Consider the following 17,836-nt stretch of genomic DNA (forward strand, 5'->3'; position numbering starts at 1 on the left):
TGATCAGCTGAGATATTCTCACATCAATTGCTGGAGATTGGGAACGGAAAGGTGCTGGTTGATCTGACCTCAGGACGAATTTTATTGCCTCATAACTTCTGCAATTTAGTCAAAAGAAGAATTGGTTGAAAAAGTATTCAAAGCAATTATAAGAATCATGATTGGCTGAGTGAACAACCTATTCTTGCAGCCAAGACATCTACAAACTTCAAAATATTATTCAGTCTAACATTCAAAGCGAGGTAGTCACATACAAGTCCATTGACACTGTTGTGGAAGCAGATAAAGCAGTTAATTATCCAACAGAATTTTTGAATTCACTCAATCTGCCAGGGATGCCACCGCATGTACTGCAATTGAAAATCGGCGTGCCAATTATCATGTTGCAAAATATCAACCAGCCAAAGCTTTGCAATGGCACGCGGCTTGCAGTAAAAAATTAATGAGCAATGTCGTAGAAGCAACAATCTTGACAGGACCTTTCAAAGGTAAAGATGTCCTCATTCCTCACATTCCTATGATTCCAATGGATATGCCATTTCAATTTAAGAGATTACAATTCCCAATTCGATTGGCATTTGCAATCACCATCAACAAAGCTCAGGGCCAATCTTTAGAAATGTGTGGTTTAGATCTAGACACGGATTGCTTCTTACATAGACAATTATATGTTGCAAGTTCTAGAGTTGGCAATCCAGAAAATCATTATATCTGCACAGACAATAGAACAACAAAAAATATTGTATACCCACAAGCATTGTGAAATTAAACATATTAGAAACGTGTGCTTTCTCTTTTCTTTCTGTTCCATTTAACCAGACTGAGTGAGCCACAGCAACATGTGGCCGGGTACAGCTAGTAAACTACTAATCAAATTATTTCTGGAGGTGAAATTCATGACATGAAATTACTAGGCTATTTTGGATGTATAAACCTTGGAGCTATTTCTCCCCACACCCACCCCCATCATTCTCTTCACTGCAGGCCTACTCCACTCCTCTACACCACCTGCCCTGTCCCTGTGGGAACCTGATTGGGGGTTCCTGAACAGATTAATGCACTGAGGCACCAAGCAGCAATCCTACAGGCTGAAAGGTGCCCTTTTTCTAATTTCAATTTTATTTTGCAATTCCTGTTCACACTCAGTATGACTTTATATTAGTGTCAGGCATACAGCATGGTGGTTAGACAGTCACATACTTTACAAAGTGAGTCCCTTACATTTCCAGTGCCCGCTGGACACCATGCACAGTTATTACAGTAGTATTGTCTATATTCCCTGTGCTGCACTTTACATCCCTGTGACTATTCCGAAGGCTATTTCTTTAGTTCAACTTCTCAGCAGAGGTCTGACTCATTCACATCCTGGATGCAAACCACGGCGAAGTCTGCCCTCTGCTGAACACGGTGTCGTCAGCATTTTATGTTCCGGGATGCATCTCACAGAAGACCCTTTCCTGTGAGAAACAAACACCACCTGGGTCCCTACTCTGACCTCTGAGAGATGTGAGTCCTCAGCGAGCAGGGGAGTTGCTCCTTCAGGAGCTAAACTTTACTTGGATTCTGTTTTTACATTTTGGGTCTAGAGTCAGTGCTGCCCTCTAGAGGAGGGTATAAACTCACTGCTCACATTCAGTACAGGTTTGGCCAAGTCAGTCTCAGAATTGTATAAATTGGCTCAAGAAACTGCACTACATACTAAAATGTAAAATGAATTTTTATTTAGTATTACTTAATAATAATTACATGTTGGGATGTTTTATAGTACTCTTCACAAGGTACGCATGTTTGACCAGAACAGAAGACCTGAGCACGTGACACTGCTACGTGGATGTCTGCACTGACAGGGCAGTTTGAGGGACCAGAAACTCAGGTGTCAGCCACGAAACTTCTGGGCAATGGGAGGATAAAGCCCAGGTAAAGTTCCATCCTGAGCCTGGGAATAGAGAGGGAGGATCAGAGGGTGGGGTGGATAGGACCAGCCAGAGAGAGAGAGGACAAGTCCAGTGGGAGAGGCACAGGCAGAAACAAAAGGCCATCAGTGGGTGGGTTTTACTTGTTTTCTGTTGTGTCTTATGAGGCTTTCATAACTTAATCAGCTTTGAGGCCAAGGAGAGACAGCTCCAACCAGGGGGACCCAGTTCCCAGAGACAGCCAAGACCTCTGCCAGGAACACCCTTTCAGAGGCAGACCAACTCACCCTGAGCCCATGGTCCCCAGCCACCCTTCCTGCCTTAAATCTCCCAGGACCTGGGACCAGACACACAGAGACCTCCCCAAAGGCCCGAACCCCAGATTTATTCATCCCAGCTATCCTGAACGCTCACACTGCCTTCTCTGATTGGGCTCCCCACACCTGGGTCTGCTTCCCGAGGAACCTGGTGCTTCCCCGAGGCCTTTGTCTGGTGTGGTGAGTACTCCTCCTGTTGCAGGAATGCAGGATGTGACTCCCGGGGGACAAAAGACACTAGACAACTTACTGAAGGAAAGGGGATTTATTTAGCGGCAGAACAACGTGACCTAATAGGCTTCAACACACAAGCTTCCCAAGGTCAGATTTCTTACATCTTCTACACCCTTTCAGTGTTCAGGCACAGGGTGCATGATTCCTTTGTCTGTAGCATAGGTAACCCTCGTTTCTCAGGAGGGAGGAGGTCAGAGGGGAGTTTAGGACCATTTGTCTTAACTATTTACCAATCCTGTTTTTCTTGCTTTGTGCTGCAAGTTGTTCCAGGAAGCCAGTAGGGGAATTATAATTAAACTGCCTGACCCAGTCATTCCTACAGGCTTTCTCCCTCCTCACTCTCAGAAAATAAAAGTAATAAATGTCATCTTTCAATTACTCTCTTTGTCATCACTCTGTCTCTCCCACAACTTAAAATACCAGGGGTACAATTGAGACAGGTGAGTCAGGGGTTTCTAGGGAGAAGGTGACATTGATGTCCCACGACTGTCCCTCTAAACTGTGTGTCTGCACCTTCTCCCCATTTTAAAAGAAGGGCCGATCAGTCAGGATGTTGGCCTGGTTGTATGTGGGCCTCCACACCTGCAGAGACAACGGGGGTCTAAGTTCAGTGACTTGCCCAATTTAGCTCTATCTCCCAGCAGGGCTGGGCAGCCCAGCTCCACCTGGAACTAAGGGCCAATCACTGAACTTCCCTGTAGAGAGGGACAGACTTGCTCACCTGGAATAGTAGAGCCAGGTGAGGCCATAGGTGAGGAGGAAGCCAGCCCCCATAAGGGTCCCTCTGATCAGGGTGAGGATCAGGGGCCAGGAGCCCTGTTGCTCCTCAGTTGCACAGCTGCGGGGAGGGGGGCTTCCTGGGGAGGAGCAGAGGGGTGATGTTGTATCCCCAGGTCTTAGTCCCACCCACAGCTCCAACACCTGACCAGGCAGCCTTCCCCCAGCACCGTTGCTGCAACTCACGCTGCACAGAGAGGTTGAATTTATCTCTAGACATTATACTTCATGACACTTATTATGGTAACCCATTTTCACTACGTTTTATCCATAGGAGCAGTATTTGCCATTATGGGTGGATTTGTCCACTGACATGCTGGGACCCCAGCAGGTGCTGAGCATGAAACATGAACTCTCCTCTATTGCAGCCCCTAGTGGATCAACTCCAGGATCCCAGTACTGAGGGCTGGGAGGGGCCCAGGGCCTTTCCCTCCTCTGACTAGCTCAGCATTAGACCACCCACTACAGGACTCAGTCTCATCTCTCCCCACATTCTTGCAGAACCCATGGTAGGTTCTGTTCCTGCAGGAAATGGAGGGCCCTGTCCTAGCAATCATCCCGTCCAGGCCCGGCCCCTCCCCCAGCTCCATCTTCTCTGTGACCCACTCCTTTCTCTCTAAGCCTGTCCCCTATTAGACCCCCTGATCTGGCAGCAGCAGGACAGCGGCGCTCTGGGCCCCCTGGATATTGCTGGCCTTGCACGTGAGTCTGAGGCCAGCACTGAGCTCCTGGCTGAGGCTCAGGGAGCTGTTGGCCCAGGGCCACGCTGAGTGGGAGGTGACCGTGCAGGAGGCATTGCTGGGGTTCCCCTCCAGAAGCTCCGCCCCCAGCCGCCAGTGCAGGGAGGGGGCCGGCTGGGCTCGGGAGGAGCAGCTGCAGTGCAGACCCTCGTCCTCCTAGGAGCAGGAGGGGCCCAGCAGCTGCGGGGAGACTGTCAGGAGGGAGGAACAGGGTCAGCAGTGTCTCTAATCTAATCTCCCTAAGACCCAGGAAATCTATCTTCAGAGGTCACACACTCACGGACCACGGAGAGGCTGAGAAACAGAGTCTGGGAGCCCAGCGGGTGCCGAGCCTGGCAGGAGAACTCCCCTTCTTCAGCAGTCCCCACACTAGGCAGCTCCAGGGTTGCTGTGCTGGAGATGAGCATGGGGGTGGCATTCAGGGCTGGGGACCCCCAGAACCAGCTCAGCTCTACAGGGGGGTTGCTGTCAGCCTCACACAGCAGCCACAGGGCCTCGCCCTCCAGAATGGTCAGGGAGGAGGTGTTTTGCAGAATCTTCAGGGCTTTGGGGAGAGAAGTTCAAAGAGAGAGGGAGAGATGGAGAGGGGTGTGTGTGGAAAGGGGCTATAGCCTCCCAGCCACAGAGGTGAGGGAGGGAGGCTGATGATTTTAATCCTTGCCCTTCCCACATTTGATCCCATTTAAACTCTGAATGTCCTCTGCTGCATGGTACCCGGGGGAATGTTCACTCCAGATGGGGTAAGGTTATTCCTACCTGTGACATTTCTGAAGGAGATGTCTATGGCGAGTTTCCGGGGGGCATCTGGACAGAAAGACATGGCCCCGCTTCAGAGGGGAGGAGTGGATGGAAGTCACCCTGAACCCAAGGAGGGCGGTGGGAACAGGGAAGTTGGGATTTCGGTCCTGCGGGCCCATCCCCCCCATGCTTATATCCATGCACAAGAGTTCTCAGGTTAGCTCAGCCTCCTCTACACACAGACACACACACACTCACACACACACACACACTCACACAGACACACACCAGTCTCACCAGTCCCAATACCTTGGGACCACCCAACATCTTCTCAACACTCACAAGACACATTGAGTTGGATGGTTCTCCGCGTGGTCACGAAAGTTGCTACCAGTGTTACCAGACAAGTGACTTTGGTGCCGTGGTCCTGGGGCCTCGGGGTGAAGGTGAGCACTGAGGAGTGGAGGGTCTGAGTGTTCAGTGAGTCAAGAGCATCCCCCACCCAGGAGGTGAGAAGGCTTCCCCCTTCGCAGGCCCCTGGCAGGCTGCAGGTCAGCTGTGTGGGGCGGCCGGCCTCCAGAGGCTCCGGAATGTGAATGTCAGGCATCTCTGTCAGGGCTGAGGAAGAGAGAAGGAGTTGCCTGGGGTCCAGGGATTGGGGACCGAGAGTGTGACCCTGAGTGGTTCCTCTGCCTCAGGGCCATAGCTTCTCTGGGTCCTCTGTGTTTTCCGCCCACCCTGAGCCAAAGACCTGGATCAGGAAGTGTCCTGGTGTCCTGTTCCTGTTCTAGAACACAGTCCCACACCCCTGGGTCTTTTTCTGGGCCCTGCCATACCTGTCACCTGCACACTCAGCATCTTATCCAGGTAACTATATTTCACAGGAGTTCCTCTCTCCACTCGGAAGAAGTAGGTTCCTGAGTCACTGGTCCTGGCGTCTCTGATGCTCAGGGAACAGTTGTTGGTCCTGGGGTCCGCGAGGAGGAATCGGTTCTGGAACTCTTTCTTCACTGGTCTCTTTGGGTTGTTTGTGGCCACAGGATCATCATTACTTGGGTTGGCCCCTTTCTCATACCAGTAGGTATAGAGTGTAGGTAGGGAAGGAGATGAACTCCCAGGGTAGGAGAAGGAGCAGGGTACGTGGACACACAGACCCTCCTGCACCCTCACAGATCTCTGCACTTGGATCCAAAAGTCTTGCTGCCTCTGCAGGGACCCTGGGGGGATGGATACAAGGTCTCAGCTGCAGCTCTGCCCCACCCCCACTTGCCCAGCCCCCTTCCTTAGGGCACTCACCCCTCCACAGCAGCGGCAGCAGCAGGAGGGGCACCATGGCTGCATCTGACAGGACAGAGCTGGTCAAAGTCCCTGTGTCAGGGACTGTGTCAGGGAAGGAACTGCCTAGCTGTGTGTGTGTGTGGGGGGGACCATTCAGTCCGACAGGAAGTCATGGGCAAGAGAGCTGTGGCCAGGCCTGGAAGGGGAACTTCAGCTCCACAGGTTGGGGGTGTGGGTGGGGCTGAGGAATCATCCTGGCTCTCCTCCCTGCCCCCTGACCGTTCAGGCAGATAACGGAGACCTCACAGGAACTGCTGAGTCCACAGCCATCAAATGAGAAAAAAATTTTACAGCTCATCCAAGCATCACAGTATCAGACTCCAGAATATAGAATTTCTACAGACATATAGAAAAAGAAATACAAAAAAATTGGCTCACCAGGAAGGTGCTCTTTAAAACCACAATAAGATACTACTACAGTGGCTCCAAGTGGACAAACATGAACGTATCTGAAAACACGCAGTGTTAGGAGAGTGTGGGCAGTGGTTCTGGAATGTAAAATGGTACCAGTGTTTCAGAGAAAATTGGCCTCGTCCGCTAAAGTGAAGACGGCTACCCCACACCCAGCAACTCCAGCCCCACACTTCCATCTGGGAGCAGCACAGTCCCACTTGGGAGCCATCACCACCCAGGACAGGCGACTTTTATTTTATTTATTTTTATTTTTTATTTTTATTTTTTTATTTTTCTAAAGTGAGAAGCCGGGAGGCAGAAAGACAGATTCCTCCATGTGCCTGACAGGGATCCACTTGGCATGCCCACCAGAGGGAAATGCTTGTTGCAACCAGAGACATTCCAGTGCCTGAGGGGGAGGCCATGGAGCCATCCTCAGTGCCCGGGCCAACTTTGCTCCAGTGGAGCCTTGGCTGTGGGAGGGGAAGAGAGAGACAGAGAGGAAGGAGAGGGGGAGGGGTGGAGAAGCAGATGGGCACCCCTCCTGTGTGCCCTGGCTGGGAATCAAACCTGGGACTTCCACATGCCAGGCTGATGCTCTACCACTGAGCCAACCAGCCAGGAGGGCAGGTGACTCTTAAAAGGGTGGCTGTGCCTTACCAGGCAGTTGCACAGTGGATAGAGCGTCGGACTGGGATGCAAATAACCCAGGTCTGAGCTTCGAGGTTGCAGGCTTGAGTGCGGGCTCATCTGGTTTGAGCAAAAGCGCACCAGCTTGGATCCAAGGTCGCTGGCTCGAGTAAGAGGTTACTTGGTCTCCTGAAGGCCCACAGTCAAGGCACGTATGAGAAAGCAATCAATGAACAACTAAGGTGTCAATATGAAAAAATGATGATTAATGCTTCTCATCTCTCTCTGTTCCTGTCTGTCTGTCTCTATCTATCCCTCTCTCTGACTCTATCTCTGTCCCTGTATAAAAATAAAATAAAAAATAAAAAAATAAAAAGGGTGGCTGTAAGAATTTGGGTAGTGAGGGGCTGGGTGATGGTTTATAAGGATATAAAACACCCACTTTGAAGACTCACTACAAGAAAATGAATATAAACTATTTTGTATTCTGAGACCAACTCCACAGGCAAAGAGGGTAGTGAGTTTCTCCCATACAAACAAGCAATTCTACTGAATTCAAACACAACCTTCATGGACACAGCATCAGATTCCACAGGTTGAGAGTTCAGGTCCTAACCTGGTCCTGAATGACATCAGATGTCAGTCACAAATTCAGGCTACCAACAATGTTACTGACCAGCAGGCTATAATCAGAAGTTCCTAAGACCTCCTTGCCTGTGGATTTATTAATTTGCCAAAGAAGTCACAGAACTCAGAGAACAGGTCACTTCCTACATCACTGGTCTATTATACAGAATGTGGCTCAGAGACACCCAGATGGAAGAGGTGAGAGGGCAGGTGTGGAGTAAGGGGCTGGGGCTTCCACGGCCTCTCTGAGGTCCCCTCTCTCCTAGCACCTATCTGTGTTCCCCAACCCGGACGCTCAGACCCTGGTTCTCTTGGGTTTTATGGAGGCTGCTTTGCCTAGTTATGATTAATTACATCACTGAACTTTGGTGATTGAGTCAACCCCAGCCAGTTCTCTGTCCTTGTCCTCAGGGGCCTTCATACCACCCGACACTGGAGGCATCTCCCAAGCTGGAGGTGGCAGATGTGGCCCCAAGACAGCCCCACCCCCCTGAGCCCATACTCTGTCATGTATGTCAGCAGTGAGCAACAGCTGGGTGGACAGAGGAGAGGAAGTTGCCAAACTAGCCACAGGTACAGACAGAGGGCGGGGAAGGAGATTCCCCACAACCTGTACCAGGAAGACGGGGCTCAGGGGCAGAGGAGAGGCCAGGCTGACCACCTCAGAGCACAGGGCCCGTCCTCATGCACCCACACTAATGAGCTTGGGGAAGACGCTGCCATTTTCACACTCAAGAAGGGCCACAGAATTCATCTCAGAGAGGGTGTGTGTGTGTGTGTGTGTGTGTTTGTGTGTGTGTGAGATATTTTCCAAATATTCAAAAAAATCTATTTTTCATGGTGAAATTCATAACAATCACCCATGTAAAATTTGAATGTGTAAACTTTGGCACTGTTTCTTTCTAAAACACCCCCCATATTCTCTTCATCGCAGGCTTACTCCACTCCTCTGCCCCACCTGCCCTGTCCCTGTGGGACCTGATTGGGGGTTCCTGAACAGATTAATGCAGTGAAGCACCAAGCAGCAATCAAACAGTCTGAAGGTTGCCATTTTTCTAATTTAAATTTTATTTTGCAATTCCTGTTCACACTCAGTGTGACTTTATATTAGTGTCAGGCATACAGCATGGTGGTTAGACAGTCACATACTTTACAGAGTGAGTCCCTTACATTTCCAGTGCCCGCCGGACACCATGCACAGTTATTACAGTTGTATTGTCTCTGTTCCCTGTGCTGTACTTTACATCCCTGTGACTATTCCGAAGGCTATTTCTTTAGTTCAACTTCTCAGCAGAGGTCTGACTCATTCAAATCCTGGATGCAAACCACGGCGAAGTCTGCCCTCTGCTGAACACGGTGCCATCAGCATTTTATGTTCTGAGATGCATCTCACAGGAGACCCTTTCCTGTGAGAAACAAACACCACCTGGGTCCCTACTCTGACCTCTGAGAGATGTGAGTCCTCAGCGAGCAGGGGAGTTGGTCCTTCAGGAGCTAAACTTTACTTAGATTCTGTTTTTACATTTTGGGCCTAGAGTCAGTGCTGCCCTCTAGAGGAGAGGCATGAACTCACTGCTCACATTCAGTACAGGTTTGGCCAATATTCATGGGCTTAAACACAGTCAGTCTCAGAATTCTATAAATTGGCTCAAGAAACTGCACTACATAGTAAAATGTAAAATGAATTTTTATTTAGTATTACTTAATAATAATTACATGTTGGGATGTTTTATAGTACTCTTCACAAGGTACACATCTTTGAACCGGAACAGAAGACCTAAGCACCTGACACTGCTACGTGGATGTCTGCACTGACAGGGCAGTTTGAGGGACCAGAAACTCAGGTGTCAGCCAGGTACCTTCTGGGCAATGGGAGGATAAAGCCCAGGTAAAGTTCCATCCTGAGCCTGGGAATAGAGAGGGAGGATCAGAGGGTGGGTGGGCAGGACCAGCACAGAGAGAGGACAAGTTCAGTGGGAGAGGCACAGGCAGAAACAAGGGACCGTCAGTGGGTGGGTTTTACTTGTTTTCTGTTGTGTCTTATGAGGCTTTCACACCTTAATCAGCTTTCAGGCCAAGGAGAGACAGCTCCACCCAGGGGGACTCAGTTCCCAGAGACAGCCAAGACCTCTGCCAGGAACAGCCTTTCAGAGGCAAACCAACCCACCCTGAGCCCATGATCCCCAGCCATCCCGCCTGCCCTAAATCTCCCAGGACCTGGGACCAGACACACAGAGACCTCCCCACAGGCCCGAACCCCAGATTTATTCATCCCAGCTATCCTGAACACTCACCCTGCCTTCTCTTGTCTTTCCCATGGAAACCCCAATAAAGGCTCTGGCTGGGCTCCCACACCTGTGTCTGCTTCCCGAGGAACCTGGTGCTTCCCCGAGGCCCTGTCTGGTGTGTGAGTACTCCTCCTGCTGCAGGAATGCAGGATGTGACTCCCGGAGGACAAAAGACACTGGACAACTTACTGAAGGAAAGGGGATTTATTTAGCGGCAGAACAACGTGACCTAATAGGCTTCAACACACAAACTTCCCAAGGTCATATGTCTTACATCTTCTATACCCTTTCAGTGTTCAGGCACAGGGTGCATGATTCCTTTGTCTGTAGCATAGGTAACCCTCGTTTTCCAGGAGGGAGGAGGTCAGAGGGGAGTTTAGGACCATTTGTCTTAACTATTTACCAATCCTGTTTTTCTTGCTTTGTGCTGCAAGTTGCTCCAGGAAGCCAGTAGGGGAATTACAATTAAACTGCCTGACCCAGTCATTCCTACAGGCTTTCTCCCTCCTCACTCTCAGAAAATAAAAGTAATAAATGTCGTCTTTCAATTACTCTCTTTGTCATCACTCTGTCTCTTCCACAACTTAAATTACCAGGGGTACAATTGAGACAGGTGAGTCAGGGGTTTCTAGGGAGAAGGTGACATTGATGTCCCACGACTGTCCCTCTAAACTGTGTGTCTGCACCTTCTCCCCATTTTAAAAGAAGGGCCGATCAGTCAGGATGTTGGCCTGGTTGTATGGGGGCCTCCACACCTGCAGAGACAACGGGGGTCTAAGTTCAGTGACTTGCCCAATTTAGCTCTATCTCCCAGCAGGGCTGGGCAGCCCAGCTCCACCTGGAACTAAGGGCCAATCACTGAACTTCCCTGTAGAGAGGGACAGACCTGCTCACCTGGAATAGTAGAGCCAGGTGAGCCCATAGGTGAGGAGAAAGCCAGCCCCCTTAAGGTTCCCTCTGCTCAGGGTGAGGACCAGGGGCCAGGAGACCTGCTGCTCCTCAGTTGCATAGCTGCAGGGAGGGGGGCTTCCTGGGGAAGAGCAGAGAGGGGTGACCATTGTATCCTCAGGTCTCAGTCCCACCCGCAGCTCCAACACCTGATCAGGCAGCCTGCCCCCAGCACCCATCCTGCAACTCACTCTGCACAGAGAGTTTGAAGGAAACATGCTGAGAGCCCAGCAGGTGCTGAGTGTGAAATGTGAACTCCTCTCCATTTGCAACCCCTAGTGGGGGAGCTCCATGACCCCAGTGCTGAGGGCTGGGAGGGGCCCAGGGTCTTTCCCTCCTGGGACCAGCTCTGCATGAGACCACCCACTACAGGACTCAGTCTCTTGTCTCCCCAACTCCTTGCAGAACCGGCTGTAGGTTCTGTTCCTGTAGGAGATGGAGGGCCCTGTCCTAGCAATCACCCCATCCAGGCCCGGCCCCTCCCCCAGCTCCATCTTCTCTGTGACCCACTCTTTTCTCTCTAAGCCTGTCCCCCATTAGACCCCTGACCTGGCAGCAGCAGGACAGCGGCGCTCTGAGCCCCGTGGACATTGCTGGCCTCGCAGCTGAGTCTGAAGCCAGCTCTGAGCTCCCGCCTGAGGCTCAGGGAGCTCTTGGCCCAGGGCCCCGCTGACCAGGAGGTGACCCTGCAGGAGGCATTGCTGTGGTTCCCCTTCAGCAGCCCCGCCCCCAGCCGCCAGCGCAGGGAGGGGGCCGGCTGGGCTCCGGAGGAGCAGCTGCAGTGCAGACCCTGATCCTCCCAGGAGGAGGAGGGGCCCAGCAGCTGCGGGAGGTCTGTGGGGAAGGAGGAGCAGGGTCAGCAGTGCCTCTAATCTAATCTCCCTAAGACCCAGGAAATCTAACTTCAGAGGTCACACACTCACAGACCACGGAAAGGCTGAGAGAGAGAGAGAGAGAGAGTCTGGGAGCCCAGCGGGTGCCGAGGCCGGCAGGAGAACTCCCCTTCTTCCGCAGTCCCCACTCGGGGCAGCTCCAGGGTTGCAGTGCTGGCGATGGGGGTGGAGGTGGTGTTCAGTGCTGGGGACCTCCGGAACCAGCTCAGCTCTGCAGGGTGGTTGCTGTTGGCTTCACACAGCAGCCACAGGGCCTCTCCCTCCAGAATGGTCAGGGAGGAGGTGTTTTGCAGAATCTTCAGGGCTTTGGGGAGAGAAGTTCCAAGAGAGAGGGAGAGATGGAGAGGGGTGTGTGTGGAAAGGGGCTCTAGGCTCCCAGCCACAGAGGTAAGGGAGGGAGGCTGATGATTTGCATCCTTGCCCTTCCCACATCTGATCCCATTCAAACTCTGAATGCCCTCTGCTGCATGGTACCCAGGGGAATGGTCACTCCAGATGGGGTAAGGTTATTCCTACCTGTGACATTTCTGAAGGAGATGCCTATGGTGAGGTTCCAGGGGGCACCTGGGACAAAAAAACATTGCCCCACTTCAGAGTGGAGGAGTGGATGGAAGTCACCCTGAACCCAAGGAGGGCGGTGGGAACAGGGAAGTTGGGATTTCGGTCCTGCGGGCCCATCCCCCCCATGCTTATATCCATGCACAAGAGTTCTCAGGTTAGCTCAGCCTCCTCTACACACACACACCAGTCCCAATACCCCAGGACCACCAACCATCCCCTCAACACTCACAAGACACATTGACCTGGACAGTTCTCTGAGTGGTCACCAAAGTTTCTACCACTGTCACCATCAGACAAGTGACTTTGGTGCTGTGGTCCTGGGGCCTCGGGGTGAAGGTGAGCACTGAGGAGTGGAGGGTCTGAGTGTTCAGTGAGTCAAGAGCATCCCCCACCCAGGAGAAGGTGAGAGGGCTTCCCCCTTCGCAGGCCCCTGCCAGGCTGCAGGTCAGCTGTGCGGGGCGGCCAGCCTCCAGAGGCTCTGGAATATGGATGTCGGGTTTCTCTGTCAGGGCTGAGGAGGAGAGAGGGAGTTGCCTGGGGTCCAGGGATTGGGGACCGAGAGTGTGACCCTGAGTGGTTCCTCTGCCTCAGGGCCACAGCTGCTCTGGGTCCTCTGTGTTTTCCGCCCACCCTGAGCCAAAGACCTGGATCAGGAAGTGTCCTGGTGTCCTGTTCCTGTTCTAGAACACAGTCCCACACCCCTGGGTCTTTTCCTGGACCCTGCCATACCTGTAACCTGCACATTCAACGTGCTTTTCTGGTAACTATATGTCACATGTGTCTCCACTCGGAAGAAGTAGGTTCCTGAGTCACTGGTCCTGGCGTCTCTGATGCTCAGGGAACAGTTGTTGGTCCCGGGGTCCGTGAGGAGGAATCAGTTCTGGAAATCTTTCTTCACTGGTTTATTTGGGATGTTTGTGGCCACAGGATCATCAGTATCTGGCTTGGCCCTTTTCTTGTACCAGTAGGTATAGAGTGTAAGTTGGGAATGAGACAAACTTCCAGGGTAGGAAAAGGAGCAGGGCATGTGGACACACAGACCCTCCTGCACCCTCACCGATCTCTGCACTTGGATTCAATAGCCTCCTGCAGGGACCCTATGGAAACACAGAGGCTCAGCCACAACATCCACTCCTCCCCTACCCACCCACCCACCTCCTCTCCCTGGGCCCACTCACCCCACCCCACCCCCCACAGCAGGGGCAGCAGCAACAGGGGCACCATGTCTGCATCTGACAGGGCAGAGCGGGTCCAGTCTCTGTGTGGGAGGGAAATTCTGAGGTGTGGGGTGAGGCTGAGGAACTCTAACAGGAATGTGGTGACAGAGCTGTGGCCAGTCCTGGAAGGGGAACTAGGGCTCTACAGGTTATGCAGGGTAACAGGGAGGTTGAGGAACCATCTGTCTCACCTCCCTGAGGAACTCCAGCCTGCCGGCGACATATCAAGGCCCCCAGGGGTGGAGAGGCTTGTCCAGATGTGAATCTGAAAGTGGTTCCCTTACAGATGATGTTTAAGTCGAAAGAGTGGTCACTCATTGTGGTCAGAGCTGATCCTGGTGACTTGGGGGGACCCATCCTCCAGCTGAAACCATTGGATATTCTGGGAAAGTATAGTTTTGAATTTTATTTAGACTGCTCAAGAGCTATAAGAGAGTAAGGAATTTAGACCCCACTCCAGTGGAGGGTGGAGCCCAGGGGGAATATTGAGCATTAAAGCCACTTCCTTTGAGGGATTTGGGGGACGTGGATGCACCGCTGTTGCTTGTCAAGGGTCTGAAGGTCTGTGGGACAGTGCTTGTGCTCAGGCCCCTTGAAATGGGACTTGTGAAGACAGATTACGCCTTATTCAGCGGGGACACCGAAGGCTGGACCTCAGCACAGCTGCACGTTTACTGTCTTAAAGCCCAAGAAACTTCACCTTCAGGGCCCTCACTTGCTTGGTCCCTTTTCAAAGCCCCAGCAAGGGCTCCAGAGATGTGTGGGAATCACCTGCAATCCTGCTGCTCTTTTATGAAAGAAAGAAACTTCATAAGCTCTTCTCCAAACTTGTCAATGACTTGAAACACTTCAGACCTCCAGTGACAAGTTGTGCGACAAGAGGTTACCGGGGGAGGGGATGTGGGGGAGATATAGGAGGGGGAGTAGAAGGGGACAAATATATGGTGACAGAACATGATTTGACTTTGGGTGATGGGTGTACAACATAATCAACTGTTCAAATGCTACAGAAACGTTTACCTAAAACCTATGTACTCTTATTGATTAATGTCACCCCGTTAAATTTAATTTTCTAAATAAAATTTTAAAAAAGAAAGTTTCATAAACTATGCAGGAGAAAAAGGCATGTCAATAAACTGTGCCAAAGGAAATATTAAATTCTTGATCTATTCTTTATATTATATAAATATAATATTATTAAAACAAAGACATGTCAATAAACTATGCCAAAGGAAATATTAAATTCTTGATCTATTCTTTATATTATATAAATATAATATTATTAAAACAACCAATGGCATGTATTGATATAATATTAATATTTATTCCTAATGAACATAATTATTCTCTTATATGACATAACTATTCTCTTATAAGGAGGCAATGAAAGAACATCAGTCATCACTGTGGGACCGTGTGCTGTGCAGGTGCCAGACAGGGGTGCCACACGGCCAACAACATACTCTGTACTTTCTCTGAATTGTCTTATATTTTGGGTTTCAATATTTTAGCTTTAGTGACTTGACACAATGTGTTTCCTCATTTCAGAAAAATTCATGTGTGCTACAATTTTTTAAACATTGATCTCAACATTTGTATAAATATCAGGCTCCACAAAAACCTGGGTCTGTTCCTGCCACAGGGAGCAGGTGAGCATGGGAACCCAGCTCCACCCCCACCCACCCGGACTCCTCACATACTGCACAGAAGATCATGTTGTGCAAGCAAAGGACTAAAGAAAGCAGATTTCTATGGTTGTGTCCCCACAACTCATATCACTGAGCAGTCTAGCATATCTCCAGTTGGGGTAATAAAGATGACAAAAATAATAAGTGTTGGCAAGAATTTTTAGAGAGGGGAACCTTCTTGCACTGGAGGTGGGAACAGAAACTGGTGCAACCACTATGTAAGTCAGTAAGGCAGTTCCTCACAAACTAAAAAGAGAACTCCAGCTGGAGAGCTCGGTTGGTTAGAGCATCGTCCCAAAGCACAAAGGTTGTTGCTGCAATGCTGGGTCAGAGCACATCCAGGAACAGCTAGATGTTCCTGTGTCTCTCTCTCCCATCCTCTCTCGCTGAAATCAATAAATGAAAATTTAAAACATTATATCAAAAATAGAGCTTCCATATGATCCAGCAATTCCACTTCTGGGTACTTATTTGGAAGAAATGAAAACATTAACTTGAAAAAATTAAATTGAGAAGACGTGCACCCCTGTGTTCACAGCAGCATTATTTACAATAGCCAACATGTGGAAGCAACCTAGGTGTCCATCGATAAATGAATGGAAGAAAAAAATGTTGTGTGTATGCAATAGAATATCATTGTGCCATTAAAAGAAAAAAATACTACTACCATTAAGGAGAACTTGGATAGACCATAAAGGTATTATGGTCATAAAAGTAAACTTGACTAAAACAAATACCATAGGAGCTCACATACATTTGGAAACTTAAAAAACAATCGAATTCATAGATTCAGAGAAGGGACTGGTGGTGACCAGAGGCAGCGGATGAGGGGTGGGTGAAGTGGGCGAGGGTGGCCAAATGCACAAACCTCAAATTACAAGTAATTAAATCATGCGGGCGTAATGTACAGCATGGTGACTGTAGTTAATAATAATGAGTATTAATACTATTAACTATAAAGAGATACTTAATAATACCGTGTTGTATATTTGAAAATTCCTAAGTGGGTATATCGCTAGAAGAAAATTGTTAAAAGTTCTCATCACAACAAAAACATATTCAACTGTACATAGCGATTAATGTTAAGAAGACATATTGTGGTGAGTCCTTCACAATATGTACCTATGTTGAAACATTATGTTGGACACCTGAAACCAGCATAGTATTATATGTCAATTATACCTCAATAATTCATATATACACTAAAACAAAACAAAACAAAACTAGGCTGGTATTTGGATAAGCTTATCATGCTGTCAGACTTCCAGGGAGAGTTCCCTCTTTACTCCATTTGTGTTCCAACATCAGCATAACAAACTCCTTAAGTTAAATGCCCGCTGCTGAAATACACAGTGGGACTTCTGTGTTCTGACTGGACCTTGACTGAAGAAATTTCAAAAGATAAAACAATGACCATTTAGGGCGATTTCCAATGCCTTCATGATAAACCTCTCAGCCAACTAGAAATACAGAAGAATTTCTTTAATGAGGTAGGGAGAGTCTTCAGTAAACATCATACCTAATACAATAACGTCGGGTCTTAGTCTAGAAAAGCAATAGCAATAGGTAAACGCTATAAAAATTGAAAAGAAAACAAAGCTCTTTTCCTTTATAAGGACTGCATATATAGAAAAAATTCACAAGTACCAGTATATATAGATACATTTAGGAGCTTATTAAGAGAGTCAGCAAGGTTGCTAGAGATAAAATCAAACTACAAAAATCAAACGCATTGTTATATCACAGTAATAAACAAAACATAGGATGCCATTGGCAATAGCCTCAAAAATTATGATATAACTGAATTATATCTCTTTAGAGATGTCCGGGACATCTCTCACTGGATGGGTCAGTAGGTAGGGCACTGTCCTGGCCACCAAGCTGCTCTGAGGTCGCAGGTACAACCCCCCATCAGGATGCAAATGAGAAGCAACCAGTGAGTGCACAACTAAATGGAACAACTAAGTAGTACAACAAATGACCTCTCTCTTTCTCTCCCTTCCTGTCTCTCTCTCTCTAATCAATGGGAAAAAATTTTAAATAAAAAATACAGATGTACATGACAAAATATAATATGCACTTTCTCAATGGAGGAAAATCTGTCTGGAAGGGCATTAAAGATTTAAATAAATAGAAAAAATGTGCATGTTCATGGATATGAAAGCACTATTGTGTAAAAGTTTCTATCACCCAAATTAATCTTCTGAACCAAAGCAATACGTCACCCAATCTCCCAGTTGATTTTAGGAAAATTTGGTACTGCTATTGTGAAAATATATTGAAGTAAATATTTCCAAACACAGCAATTGTGAAGAACAATATACAAGGACGGGCTCTGTAAGGTGTCTAGACATAGTAAAACATTACAGAAAGCAAGACTCACACAGGGTTAGACCACGAGACCACAGGAACAGAGTAGGGCACCTAGAAACTGTGGACCGAAACCACAGGAAATGTCATGCACAATAGCGGAGGTGACACAGAGAAGTGACAAGAAGATAAACTTCTCAATTGTATGTGTGGGCAGTGAGGGG

General features: G+C 49.0%; 2 protein-coding genes and 1 pseudogene across 2 annotated transcripts in view; all 3 read right to left on the reverse strand.

Annotated features, from left to right (window-relative positions):
* Positions 1 to 10,052, reverse strand: part of LOC136332103 (sialic acid-binding Ig-like lectin 14) — a 74,850-nt gene extending 64,798 nt beyond the window's left edge. Inside the window, exon 1 of the mRNA XM_066271380.1 lies at positions 10,002 to 10,052. The gene's annotated coding sequence lies outside the window, so the exon portion shown is untranslated. The remainder of the gene's footprint in view (positions 1 to 10,001) is intronic.
* Positions 3,874 to 6,061, reverse strand: LOC136330174 (sialic acid-binding Ig-like lectin 5; annotated as a pseudogene).
* A 661-nt stretch (positions 10,053 to 10,713) lies between the features above and the next one.
* Positions 10,714 to 13,636, reverse strand: LOC136330175 (sialic acid-binding Ig-like lectin 14). The gene is given in 8 exon segments (XM_066266671.1): positions 10,714 to 10,750; positions 10,890 to 11,025; positions 11,493 to 11,777; positions 11,874 to 12,140; positions 12,353 to 12,400; positions 12,627 to 12,908; positions 13,127 to 13,494; positions 13,572 to 13,636. Coding segments are annotated over 8 exon segments (1,473 nt in total). The 5' UTR covers positions 13,622 to 13,636.
* Between the last annotated feature and the right edge of the window lie 4,200 nt (positions 13,637 to 17,836).

The sequence above is a fragment of the Saccopteryx bilineata genome, chromosome 3, assembly GCF_036850765.1.
Source record: "Saccopteryx bilineata isolate mSacBil1 chromosome 3, mSacBil1_pri_phased_curated, whole genome shotgun sequence".
Taxonomy (NCBI): Eukaryota; Metazoa; Chordata; class Mammalia; order Chiroptera; family Emballonuridae; genus Saccopteryx; species Saccopteryx bilineata.